The sequence below is a fragment of the Miscanthus floridulus genome, chromosome 4 (genome assembly GCF_019320115.1).
Source record: "Miscanthus floridulus cultivar M001 chromosome 4, ASM1932011v1, whole genome shotgun sequence".
NCBI lineage: Eukaryota > Viridiplantae > Streptophyta > Magnoliopsida > Poales > Poaceae > Miscanthus > Miscanthus floridulus.
The window spans coordinates 103,054,782-103,068,903 of NC_089583.1; the positions used below are offsets into that span (position 1 = coordinate 103,054,782).

At 42.2% G+C, this 14,122-nt stretch overlaps 1 protein-coding gene across 1 annotated transcript; it reads left to right on the forward strand.

Moving 5' to 3' along the window:
- The first annotated feature begins 4,853 nt into the window (after positions 1 to 4,853).
- LOC136550192 (transmembrane E3 ubiquitin-protein ligase FLY2-like) lies at positions 4,854 to 11,322 on the forward strand. The gene is made up of 15 exons (XM_066541679.1): positions 4,854 to 5,405; positions 5,998 to 6,067; positions 7,120 to 7,247; positions 7,599 to 7,714; positions 7,863 to 7,923; positions 8,163 to 8,226; positions 8,305 to 8,382; positions 8,530 to 8,687; positions 8,776 to 8,835; positions 8,940 to 9,033; positions 9,389 to 9,556; positions 10,065 to 10,393; positions 10,611 to 10,727; positions 10,804 to 10,936; positions 11,041 to 11,322. Exons 1-14 carry the CDS (start codon positions 5,241 to 5,243, stop codon positions 10,903 to 10,905), a joined length of 1,710 nt encoding a protein of 569 aa, XP_066397776.1. The 5' UTR covers positions 4,854 to 5,240; the 3' UTR covers positions 10,906 to 10,936; positions 11,041 to 11,322.
- The last annotated feature ends 2,800 nt before the right edge of the window (positions 11,323 to 14,122 follow it).

Below are 14,122 nucleotides of genomic sequence, written 5' to 3' on the forward strand. Positions count from 1 at the left end.
ACTGATAATAATAATACATAAATAAGGACTCACTATTAGTATTGCTTTCTGCTAAAGAGAACTAGCAACCTATCAAGCCTATCATATTCCTTGGAGTCGAAAAATTATTCCCACTAGTCGGATAAGTCTTGCGAGTACATTGTGTACTCAGGGTTTATTTACCCCTGTTGCAGGTGATGCTTTAAAGAGTACCTTGTGTGGAGGATTCTTCTGGTGGGCTCATACGGAATCCTCGCCCCTTAACGCTAGATGTCATTTTTAAATTCCGCTATTATTATTCCACACTCTGGTATTTGGAATTGTGATAATGTACTTTTTAAGAAACTCTAATGTATGAAATGTACTTGTGTTGTAACTCGTTCTCATTATTGGATCCTTGGGAAAAATGTGGATCTTTCGGGTTCTCTCTCGGGGTGTGCTCGACGGACACCGCTCGCTGTAGCTTGCTTTCGGGGTGCTTAGTGTCTGGTGGAAGACGAGCGCCTCCGTAAGTATGCTATTTCGGGTAGTTCTGCCACAGCTGTACTGACCCGTCTGGTCCCAGTCACTGAGGCAGTGGACCCACATCAACGACGTAGTGTCACCCGTGGCGTCGAAGAAGAGAACGCAGGCAAACGCGGCGCGGCGCGAGCGCGGGCATGGGCGCGGGCGCAGGCGTGGTGGGGCGGCAACGCTGACGGCGCGGTGGCGCGGGCGTGGTAGAGAGGGAGAAAGCGAGAAAGGAAGAGAGGGCCCATATGTAAGACAAGGCTCGGCGCCGAGGTGTCTGCCAAGTCATCGCCACGTCTGCGCCAAGCCCAAGACCTCGACGCCAAAATCTATGGCGCCGAGACGTGTAAGCTCGGCGCCACCAACGATGGCGCCGAGCTAAGGGTCCAGATTTTGAAAACATACTTCGAGGGGTATATTTGTGAATTTGTTTAAAAAAAAGGGCTAAAAAATAAAAAATTCGGGCTCCAGCTACTTTTCATTTTCTCGGCATTTATGTCTCAGAGAAAGAATAAGGGATTTTATATCTAAGGGCAATTTATAGAGGCGGTTGCTAAGAGCATCTCCAAGAGTTTTTCTAAAGCTCATTCTCTAAATCATCATTTGAAAAACGTCATTTGTATAAAAATTATTTTATATATCTTTTCACTCTCTAATAATTTTTCTATATTTTATTTGCATTCTAGAGTGCCATTCTTATTTTCTATATTTGGCAAGCAAGAAATCCAAAATAGAATATGACTATATTTTGATAACCAACTAAAGAGTTTGTTGGAGAGTATTTTTATTGAAATCTATATTCCTAACAATTAGAAATGGTTTAGAGAGTTTTCTTGGAGTTGCTCTAATAGTAGCTATCTTTTTTAAGGCCTCTCAAATCGTTGTTGAAAGAGAGGCATTTCCCAAAATTCTATGTAGCAGTGCTAATATACAAAACCCTTCGGACCAATAGATGGTCAGAAATATCTGTTTCATTTTCAGTTTTTCATCGGTCACTGACAGCGCAACCTTTATAAGAGAAAAGTCCATAGATTTAAAACAAAATCCCCGTCACGTTGTGTTTACTTAGAACACAAGTGGCGGCGGATCTAGGATTTAATGGAAAAAAAGGCTGAAGTCATCTTCAACGTATAGAGCCTCTTCTTTCTCTCTTTCATATCTACAAAAATTAGGAGGGATTCAAGGAGGGGCTCCATTGTCATGAAGATGGTAGGAGGGGCTTGAGCCCCACCCGCCCCACCGCTAGATCCGCTCCTGAAAACAAGAAAGTTATTATATATATTCCCTTGGTCCCCCACAAGCAGTGTCATTCTAGCATTTGAATTTTGTCTCATAAATTACTATTATCACTTTTCGTACACCTTTCTATTCTCTCAAAACATCTCTATTTCTATTCCTCTTCTTGCCGTTTCCTGTGTACCATATCTTTTTCACCTCTGCTTAATTTTGTGCCTAGATCTAAAATAACACTTAATATATGACGGAGGGAGTATGGTACACTGTGATGTCTTCCTCAGTCTGTCAAGGAATGGCGTTAGTTTTTTTTTTTTGAAAAACAAATTTATTAGCGGCAAGATACCGCAATGATGGTGAAACAATCACCAATTACAGAGCTCAAAGCTGTCAAAGAGGGACATCTGTTTACATGTGTTGGATTGGTGCAGGAAGCTGATAAATCAAAGTGAGTCCTATTTGCGAAGCTAAAGGCCTCGGTGGCTATTGGCTAGGACATGTGCAGATGTGCTGTGGTGTTAAGCTTCCTATGAATTTTCTCAAGGGCTTAGCTGCACAAGTTACATAAAAACTTAGCGATTTCCAATTTTAGGTTTTACCGATTCCCAACTTTGCAAGCATGGGCGGGAGAGATTCCTCCCTGCTTTGTTACTGCTTGGCTGCGTACTCTCTCAGTCCTGATCTCATAGTAATTTTCATTTTAGTTCTAGACATGAAATTAAGAGGAGCGAAAAAAGGTATAGTAAAAAACGAGAGAGAAATGTATTGGAAAAAGAGAAAAGTGTATTGGTAAGTGAAAATGGAAAATAATTTGAAACAACTATAGAAGGCTAGAATGACTCTTGCTATGGGACGGAGGGAGTAAACAATAGTTTGCAACTTATTTTTTTCTCTCCCCAACCTAGATAGAACAAGTAGATGATAGTACATTCATCACAAAAAGAATACAACTCAGGCATAGTCTTCTTAAATAAAATATATCTAAAACATTTATATCTATCTAGAGTAAATGTTGATGTTATTTTCTATAAATTTAGTTAAACTAAAAAATAGTTTGACTAAAGACAAAACTATAGCTGCATTCTTTTGGGGACGGAGATTGTAACACCACATAGTTGTTATGCAGTAGTTTTCCCCCTTTGTCTTGGATAAGAAACTTCACAGAAACAATGTAACTCCCAATGAGAACTTGTGAAATTCAGTCTTCCAAAGAGGGCCTTTGCTTAGTTGAAGAGGTAGAAACTCACAAAGGAGGAGTCATGAACATGACACTAGGTAGATGGCGCGCGCTCCGCTGCGCGTGTAGGCGGGGAAAGAAAAAGTTGAATAGCACCAAACAGCGCCCGAAGCCCGGAGGAGAAAAAACGAAGAAAAAGAAAAACTAAACACTAATGAACAGTAGTGGAAGGTGCTCAGAGGCTAGGGATTCCTGAAAGTAGTTAGGGGGAATTCCTTGTGTGTCATTAAAAAAGATCGTAATGTCCTGTGTGCCCTTAGAAAAGTTCAGCGGTCTTCAGCGTCACTGCTCTAATTTTTTATGCCCTCCATGCCACTGCCGTCAGTTTGGCCTCTAACGCCGTTAAACTGCAGGTGTGAAAAGTCAAAAATACCCTTAAGTATAAATATGTCATTAATTTTTTTTAGCATCTTAACAACTTCAAATGAAAAAACTCAAAACTAGAAAGTTGTAGATCTCGTCGAGATCTATAATTTTCATATAAAAATTATCTTCATTTAATTCCGCAAAAAAATATGATTTGATATGATTAATATATCTTAGAAAAATCATGTCTTTTTTTGCAGAATTAAATGAAGATAATTTTATATGAAAATTATAGATCTCGACGAGATCTACAACTTTCTAGTTTTGAGTTTTTTTTCATTTGAAGTCGTTAAGATGCTCAAAAAAATTAATGACATATTTAGACTTAAGGGTATTTTCGACTTTTCACACCTGCGGTCTGACGGCGTTAGAGCCCAAACTGACAGCAGTGGCATAGAGGGCACAAGAAAGTTGAAGCAGTGGCGCTGAAGACCGCTGAACTTTTTCAGAGACACACAAAACATTACGATCTTTTTTAATGACACACAAGAAATTTCCCCAGGCAGTTATGTTTGCTAAGACTTCATCCTCGTCAAAGGCTAGGTCATCATGAGCTGTAGTAACCGGTTCTATTCAAGAGTCTCTAAAAATTCTCTAGGAACGGAAATACAACCATCTATAATTCAATTTTTAGGGATGGTGAAAAACACCAACTACGTCTAAAGATATTTTTAAAAACTTAAAACAGGTATTAAAAATAAAAACATTTTTTAATCCAATGAGAAATCATGCAGTAAATGTTATTCTTTTACCCTAATGCTTCTTTACGGTCGCGCAGGATCTAGCGACCTCGCATGCACATCCAATCTACCGTTGATTTTTATTCTTGGGCTTACGCTGCCATGCGGTTCCGGCGTTCGACCTCCGTAATTTCCATCCACGAGGTGGGACCAACTCATTCACGCAGATTTGTTATCCACCGATTGTTCAAAAGGCGCGAGCTTCCTCGCTACCATGGGACCGCCACGACTGCTAGAAACATCCGACCCGTGCTCTGGTGCGACAGTAGCAGTTGTAGATTTGCCATTAAACGCGTGTTCAGTTTCACACCAAAATCTCAAAAAGTACTATAGTACCTACACATCGAATGTTTACGACCCGTGCATAGAGTATTAAATGTAGACGAAAAAAAACTAATTGCACAGTTTGGTGGGAAATTACGAGACGAACGTTTTGAGCCTAATTAGTCCATGTTTGAACACTAATTACCAAATAAAAACGAAAATGCTACATTAATCCAAAATTCCAACTTTCTGGAACTAAACAGGCCATAAAAGCAGCGGTAGCAGCTTACTAGAAAAGGAAAGTCTGCTTAATTTTTTTTCGGATAAGGAGTGTGCATGCCGAAGAATAATAGCACAGTCGTGCAAGTTCGGAATTCGGATGATCTCTCCGGCGCTGGGGAACACTTTCGAATGTCCATAAAATGACAGGCCCAACCTCACGGAGCCTACCAGTACCACTGTCGCAGACAGGCGGGCCCCGAGATGCTCTCACTCCCGCCCATCGTCTCCAAAGTCCAGCCCCGCCGCCCCCAGCACCAACCACCCCCCACCACACGGAAGGGCGGAAGGCGGAAATTCCCCACGCGGAAGCGTTTGCCTCGTTGCTTGGCGTCCGTCTGCCGAAACAAAAGTCCGTCCTCCCCTCGTTGCCTCACCTCACCTCCGCCGTCGCCTCCCCCCACCCCTCCACCGGCCCGTTTGACCCTCTCCCCTTCTCGCTCGTTCCCCTCCTCCGCATGCTCCTCCGTCCCCGTCCTAGGTTTAGCGCTCCACAGAACCCAATCACCACCACCCCCGCGCCGCCGCCGCCCGAAGAGCAGTTGCCTTGCCTCTTGCTGCGGGCCCATATGGTGGCCCCCGCGTCGGCGTGAGGGCTGCGCGCGCTCGTGCTGTATATCGGGAGGAGATAGATGGGGCCCGCCGCCGGAAGCGGCGTCGTGATCAGGGCCGCTGTGGTAGGGCTCGTGCTGGTCGGCATCGCCCTGGCCCCGCCTCTGGCCGCGGCGCTGCGGCCGCTCCGGGAGCGCGTCGCGTCCGTCGGAGCCGCCGCCTCGGCCGGTTCGTGGGGCGATGAGGTGAGACTGGTGCTGCGGGACTTTGATGGGTTGGAAGCCCTTTCCCCCATTTTTTTTGTATATAACGTGCAAGGGAGTTTATGTGAAATTAGCGAATTGAGAGCTTAAGGTTCGGCGATCGGATTGGACGATATTTGGAATATGGTTGGTTTTGACTTAATTCTGTGATGATGGTGGGTTTCATTTTGTGGACTTGCACTGGAGACTGTTCCCATGGCCTGCGGTTGGATGGCTACGAATAGGAATTGGCTGTTTCGAGTCGAAGTTTGTTTGGGAATCAACTTAGTGCATATAATCCAAATAGTCATTTGAACTGCCTATGCTGTGGGTTCACTTGACTGTAAGACCCAAGTGCTTGTAAAGAGTCTAGGGAGTTAGGAGTACCCAATCGCTCATGCCATTTCTACTTTTGAATGATGGGTAGGAGATAGTTGAATGCCAGCTCTAGTTGGTAGTCTTTGGTTGTTAATGGCAGGGATGCTAGCTGATTGTAGCCCTGAGATAACTAGTACTAGCATCTATTGCTCTTGAACTTTTAACTCTATTGGTATGTTTGTGACTTAGCTAGCTGCTAATCTGTGTGTTTGTGCAGCATGCCTTCTTCAAAAGGGATGAGAACGATATAGGCCCATATTCATGGAATATTACGGGAACGTATAAAGGTAACCTCTGTTATTTCGCCCATATTCATGGAATATTACGGGAACGTATAAAGGTAACCTCTGTTATTTCCATAGTCCTGTGATGGTTATGCGATACTTGTTTTTTGAGTATTAGCTTTGGTTTCCCTTTCTCTTAAAATTGTGTTTTGTTAGCTTATGTTTCTGTTCATTACTCAATATGAATGACCATTGTTTTTGAACTGCATAAATTAGGATGATTACCTGCCTTCAGGTTTAGATATGCCATGTTGGCTGGTAGACAAATCCAAGTTAGTTAGGGTAAGACTATAGATGAAAACCCAGCAAAGGGCCATCAAAAGAGTTGGCTGGCAGACAAATAGTCAGATATACCATTTAAAGCATTGGAGTATGTCCTTTAATTCTTAAGAGTTCACTTTTGCAGTCTTTGAAATTCTATTATCTGGGATGTCTTTTCTTTTGGCATTACTGATTTTATTCTTAAGAAACCAAATGATATTTATTTTATTGTGCTATTCCAGACAACTGAGTGGCATCAAATCTTACTCTTAGTACCACTACCATATTTCCAAAATTGTGTGGTTTCTTTATTTTTTCTGTCAATATTGTTTAGAGACGTCCTTGTGCCTAATGTGTTCCTCATGTTTGCAGATAATATTGCTGAGACTCTAGAGATGTCTTGTTCTTAGGGTCCATTTATTGCTGCTATGTCCTACAGTACACATATTGGAATCTTTAACATTTTCTTCAATATTATGCTCATATGCTGTAATGACTTCAGAGAAAGATTGAAGCCATGGTCACTCCCAGTAAAAGTAGTCGTGTGAATATTTATGAATCAAATATATATATATATATTATGTGATCCAATGTTAAGTGCACTGGCTCAATCACCATAGTCTTGAAATAACCTTAATAAAACATACACAACTGTGCCCCTCCTCCCCTGAGTGTACCCTATTATTGCTTTGCTATATATTGATTACTACTGTTTTTGTGTCAGTATCACTTCAATTTGTGTATAACACTGGTTCAAAAAATTTGTGTACTAACATAACCATTTTATGGTCTAGGGAGCTGGACCTTTGCTGGTGCCACAAATGGTTCATCTAGGTTTCTTGAGTTTGTGGAATCTAAAGGTGACTCAGTTCTTGAATTGTTGAGCACTCCAACAAAGATAAGTGGGGTGCATTATGTTCAGGTAGATCGAGCTCCTTTCTTATTACTATATTAGTTTTGAAAAAAAAAAAAACTATCACATGAACCAAGTGTTGTGCCTTGGCCATACTTGCTTTTCTTTTGTCATTCTAGTTAAGCCCACATGAAAGAAATCAGGTGTTTGTTTCATTTTCAACCTGAGTTAACTGTAATCAAGAATGCTATTGCAAGCCTAGTTTGTATGCAGAGGTTGCTCTTGTTTAGGGTTATAGTAAATAAAATGACACTTTTTAATGACCAACCCTTGAGCTAACTATGATTATGGATGTTGTTGCAAGATTGATCCTTTTCCTCAGTATGCTGTACTCACTGATTACTTTCCTTACATGGACAGGGTTCAATTACATTCCATGATGTCATTGACAATGCCCACGATGGTGGAGTGGCTCAAATAAGGTTAGAAGGAGTGTACATATGGCCTTTTAGACAACTCCGCATGGTAGCAAACAGGTAACTGCCTTATTTTCTCTTTGTAACTGAAGGTCTGTTTGAATTTCATTCTCCCGTGGAAAGTTTCTTGTTAAATATAAATATTTTAGATGCCCTCCTTTTGTTGTATGACCTAGTGAAACTTTATTTTGTCCTTTTTACTTTTTAGTGGTGCAAATGGTGAACCACTTCAGGAAGAGGATTACTTTTTGTCAAATCCATACCATTTGGTAAGCTCACAAATTTAGCTTGTTTTGTTTTTGATGAGTAGTACATGGATATTATTTCATAATGTATCGTTCAAAATTCTGTTTTTGCTTCCTGAGTTTTCACAAGCTTCTTGGTATCCATCATACCTTTGTCTAAGTTGTCTTCAAATCAAATGTGCATTTATCTAGTACCCAGAAGATCTCTTATAATTAATGAGCATGTTTATGAAATATACTTTTACCTGGTTGATTTGTAACAGCTGCGGATTTTCTCCTCACAAGTGTTCCAAGAATCTTCTGAAGAGAAGAACCAAAGGAAGAATTGTAAGATTCAAATTGTACACTCAAATACTATATATCGCCTCCTGCAATTTTTTATGTGTGTTATTTCCACCTCACCAGCTCTCACATATGACATGGAGAAACATTGCAACACAGAAATAGCTGCTAAGGTTGTTCGTGTGTCATCTAACCCAAATGGTATGTAATTCCTTTATTCCACAATCAATTTGTTGTGTTTCATCATAATTTACATGTGGCAATACTAAACTGTTAGTTGGTAATTTCCTCATATTCAGTTACAGCTGAAACAGTATGTGCTTTTGTAAAAACTTATTGTTTAACTAGATGGAGAACACGAGAAGTACCGTTTGGAGGGTTTGGTGGAGAGTCCAGCTGTCGATGATGATGGGGAATGCTTCTCTCCTATCTTATTGAATGCAACTTCTTTGAATGTTGAAGTTTATTACAACAAAGCAGTTAGCTACACACTGATGGTCACTTTTGTATCCTCTGTGGCTGTTTTTTTTTTTATGTTGATTTTATCTTTATTGGTCTGTCCAGTCTGTGAATTCCTTAACTAGGGTATGGTAGATCTCTTTCCTTCAAATTTTGCTGCTGATTAGACAAATGGAGCATAGCAACACTCAATCCGTAAGCACTTCTTTTCCCTTTGTGAAACATTTAGTAAAACAAAACCACTTGCATTACATGGCTTCCAAGCTCATTTGCTTGGGTTGCTTATGTATTGCTTACAGGGAGCTGCTAAGGTTTCTATTTTAATGATTGGCCAACAAGCTATCATGGATGCATATCTCTGTCTACTTCACCTGACTGCTGGGATATTGGTTGGTGAGTACTGTTACTTGCATAATTTGTTTGTGCTCTGTTCTCTGACTTGTAACATCTGCTAATAAACTAAAACATGACCAAGTAGGATTTCAGTTTTTTTTTTGTTCAAGAATTTGTGCCTTTGTGGTCTGTATTTGGTTATATTTTCTTCAATGTTCAGTTCCCTTCTGGTCAGTCACTCAATGCATTATTCTAAAAAACTGGTCAAAGTTAGAGAAATTTGGCATAGGACAAAGCTAAAGTGAACTATATTGGGACATGGAGGGAGTATTGGCCTGCTTAACTTTTATTACCACTTCTGCATTGTGATTATAATTGACTCGAATAACACTCTTATGTGTTTAACTTTCTACAGAGTCAATCTTTAACGCCTTCGCAACGGCTGCATTCTTCAAATTTGTTGTATTTTCTATTTTTGAAATGAGGTACCTTCTCGCCATATGGAAAGCAAGTAGGCCTTTAAACAGTGGAGAAGGTTGGGAGATAATGAGGCGAGAGCTGTCTGTACTTTACAGCCGCTTTTGTAAGTAGTAACTATGCTCATTTGGTTTCTTTTCACTAAGAATCACGCCGATTGGAATGAATCCTAATCAACATAGTTTGCATACAGAGTGGTGGCATGCTTCTTGCCATATATTTGTTTCTATTAGAACTTACATGTGCAATCAATCTGACCTTTCCCCTGTTAGCTGGTTCTTGTCTACAGCATACCTTTGTTGCCCCCTTACCTGCTGCATGTAAATCACATTTACCCATGTTTTAGTTGGTAGGTGAAGTACTTGGTGCTTGCTATAAATGGAAACCTGGATATTCTGTTAGAGCTTTTAGAGTGTTCATTTCCTTTGTTAACTTGATACAAGATATCTTACCCCCTCCCCACCAAGGGAAAAAAAACACTTGAAAGAACTTATAGTAGTATGTCATTATTTCAAGAGATGTGAGCTTGTTTGCATCTTCCACATACGGTACAAATTTTTACCTTTTTCTTATCCAACTTTAAGGTATTCTTTAATTTGCTTTGTGCTCTGTAGATGGCATTCTTTTGGGAGGAATCCTTCTAATGTATGAGCTGCACAATTTCTTACGCCCACTTCTTCTCCTGATGTACTCCTTTTGGGTACCTCAAATTATCACAAATGTCATCAGGGACACAAGAAAACCTCTGCACCCGCAATATATTTTAGGCATGACAGTTACCCGCCTTGCTCTTCCATTGTACATATTTGGATGCCCTAGTAACTTCATGCGCATTGAGCCCGACAAGAAATGGTGCATAGCTGTTACAGTATTCATGGGTATCCAAGCAGCAGTGCTTCTGCTTCAGCACTATCTTGGTTCTCGCTGCTTTATTCCTCACCAGGTATTAACTATATAAGGTTTACCATCGCGCATGCATTGTGTTCTGCTGTATCATAGATGCATTTTAGTTGCCATTCATGCAGCTAATCTGTTCCTTCGAAAGCTGTTTAGGTTGCCACTGCTGTATCGAGCTGTTCCTTATATTGATGTTCATAGTGTATTTTATTAGTATCAGTTTTTAGAAGTAATCTATTGTGTCCACTTTCTACTTTTTTCAGATACTGCCTGAGAAATACTGCTACCACAGGAAGGTAGAGGATAGCACGAATCAGCCCATCGATTGTGTTATTTGCATGACTACAATCGACCTTACCCAAAGAACAAGTGAATACATGGTAAATTGTGCAATATTTTTGGCATTTCACTTTGCAGGCAGCTTTTACTGGTTACTCACCGTCCTCCCTCCCACAGGTGGCGCCTTGCGAGCATATATTTCACTCAGGCTGTTTACAACGTTGGATGGACATCAAGATGGAGTGCCCAACTTGCAGGCGCTCCCTACCGCCAGCTTAGATGAGGCTTTGTACCATATAGTTAACAAGAGGTAGGTAGCTCAGCTTATACAAGGGATCATGACATCCTGTACCTTTCCCCCCAGAAAATCTAGTTTCCGTGCCCTCCATTTATTGTGTACGTTGATGTTTATAGGTGGGAACTGAGGTACAATAAGGTGAGGCTGCAACCGTATGAAAGCTATCAACATAACTGTAGAAAAGTTCTATGCTATTGATTTCTAGAGGTCTTGTGTTGTACAAACTATTGTATCAAGCATCCCACGGAGAAATCGTCCTTCCCCGCCTATGCGGTTTTCACTGTTGCATGCCTTTGCCTGCTACCAGTATTTCGGCCCTGCGTTTTGGTCTGAGCGTTGTACAAAGGCTGTTAACACTGAAAGAGTTCCAGATGTGCATTCTTGATTTGGTGGACGCATTCTCATTTCTACACAATGAGCAGAGCCTTTTTTCTGCCCTGGAGTCACGCTGCTGACCCAGTTTGTTCTATCTGGTGTTCGACCTGACGTTTTTCAGGTACGAGACGTGCAGAGTGACGGGCAGTTCAGCACTTGGTCACTTCTATTTTTCCCAGCTTCATTTGGCAGTTGTAGTTGGATACGGACGAACCGGAGGCACGGGCGCATCTCGTTGCCATTTACCCTGTCGGCCTTCCCGCAGACCGCATCTCATTGTTCCCTCTCGTGCCCTTGCATTGCCGTTGTTGCGCTACAGATTCTGGGTTCTGGCACCACCTAGCCGCAAAGTTGTGCGGCGCACGACACTGCACGACCGACGACTGATTGGGCGCGCAATCCGCGCATTACTCGCCGTAACGACCGGCTGTAGGGGCCGCCGATGGCGCGGTCCGGCACAGCCAGCAGCCACCCGCGCCCGCTTAGCTGTTCGTCAGCTCAGCTCCGCCCAGAGCTTTCGTTCCTTTTTTTTTAAGGCAAAAGTCCATTTTTCCTCCCTCATCTCTTGCAGTCGTCCGAATTTCCTCCCTGAACCATAAAACCAGGAATCTTTCCTCCTCCATCTATGAAAACAGGTTATTTTTGCACCTTGGTTGGTTTCGCAGGCTATTTGTGCCTAGGTGGACCGCCGACACGGCAACCGCGCTGACGCCGTTTCAAAGGATGCGGCCAGCGGCCGAGCGAAACCCTAGGCCATTCCCGTCGCTCCTTTCCTCTCTCTCTCTCCGCTTCCTCTCTCCGCCGTTATTCTCCACTGAACCGTAACCAAAGCTCCACCATTGCCATTGATGTCGGCCTCGGCCAGTACGAGCTCATCGCGCGCATCCTGGGCCGGCGATGGAGGCGTACGGCAGTCGCCGATACCCTACCGGGTCGGTCCTCTCGCCTACGAGCCAGCGGTGCTGTGCTACTGCGGGCAGAAGGCTACTCGCTGGATCTCATGGAGCGACGATAATCCAGGCTGTAGGTATTTCAAGTGCTATCGTGCTCGGGTGAGTGAATGTTGAATTGATGGTGTTCTGAATCCTTGATTTTGGTTGCCAATTTCTGGGTTTGGATGGTAATTTGGGGAAAATTTTCTACACAGAGTGGTGGATGTTCCTTCCGTGGGTGGTATGAACCTCCGCATGATGATTTTGTACGAGATCTTCTAGTCGATTTGCGTGATGCCGTGTGGAATCTAAAAAGGGAGAGGGGCAATTTACAGCAAGATCTTGCTGCTGTCGGGAACCAGCTTGAGCAAGAGAAAACAGAGAATGCACGCTTCTTGCTGCTGTCGGGAAGCAGCTTGAGCAAGCGAAAACAGAGAATGCACGCTTATTAGCCAAGGATGAAGAACGTGTTGCCTCCCTTGCTAAAGTGAAGATGGAGATGCAGAGGCTTGTGTTGTTTCTGGTGTTATTGGGACTAGTCATGGTAGTAGTTGGTATGAGGTTAGTGTAGAAGGAAGAGAAATGCTGTCTAGATTGGGTACCCCATAATGTAATGTTAATCTCTAATGTAATGTGTAGTACTGATGTATTGTTTGGCACATTATAATCTGTGAAGAGAATATGGTGTTTGTGTTTTACTGAAATATGGTAATGAACATTCTTTGAAAAGTTGGAGGCTCCACATGTGGTTCTTTTACCACTATGACAGTGCTGCCAGGATTACTTCTCAGTAGCTCATCCTAGTAGTCATACAGTCTCTGGTACTGTCCTTTTGTGGAGTCTAATACCTTCTGCATGACCATGGCCTTTGCTCTCTTGAGCTTAGCAATGTTAACATCTGCAAACATCTCTTCTTGCACAGTCTGCTTCATGCTTCCATAATTCCATGTAGGATTGGCCATTATGAACTTCTCATACCTCTCTGCAATCCTTCTAGCAGTAACCAACCTGTTGTTCCTCCTAGGAGGACATGTGTGGAATTCATTAAATGTGACAATCTGCCAGCTCTCAGTCCTAGTGTTGGTTGATAACAAAATGACCCATGGACAGTGCTTCCATTCACACTTTGCCCTCACTCTTGTTGGCTCATCCTTTACGAATTTGATACATTTCCTCTCAGCAAAGCCATATCTAATTATTGCCTTCTTAAATTGTTGTTTGCTTCTGAACTTCATGCCCAAGGAGAAAATTGGAGTACTTGGGCTCTTCTTAAACCTTGGTAGGCCATCATTGTTTCTTATTAATTCTCCCTCACTATGAGCTTCCACTTCAGAGGCTTCTTCTTCACTGCTCTTTACATATGGAGTACCATACCCATCTTTAATAATTTCAAATCCGGCAAGCATACCAGTTGAGCCTTTCAGCACCACATCATCTAGTGTTGCACTTTGTCCCTCCTTCATCTTCTTTTTTAAATCCCTGAACTTTTTGATAATTTCTGCAGCTTCATCATCGTCTTCAGAAGAGCAGGAGTCTCCATGCATGTAGTCACTGTCTGCACTTGACTCTTCTTCCTCATGCGCCTTGTTCTTAGCTTTTTCTGAGTAGTACTCTTCATTTGCAGCCTCATCTTGCTATGGATCCTCAACATATATATCAGCCACCACTCCTTTTTCGATAGCATCTGACATTTGAATGCAAGCATTGTCGTCCAATAGAACACGAAGTCCACTATCAAGTTCTTTACCAGGGAATAACCAGTGCAGCAAAGCCCCCTCTGATATAGTGCAGTGATCTTTTAGATGACCAACAACCTCTGGCAAAGACACTTTATCCCTCTCAATGTGAGACATTGCCTCCAATCCACCAAAATAGTCCAATCTGTTACCAA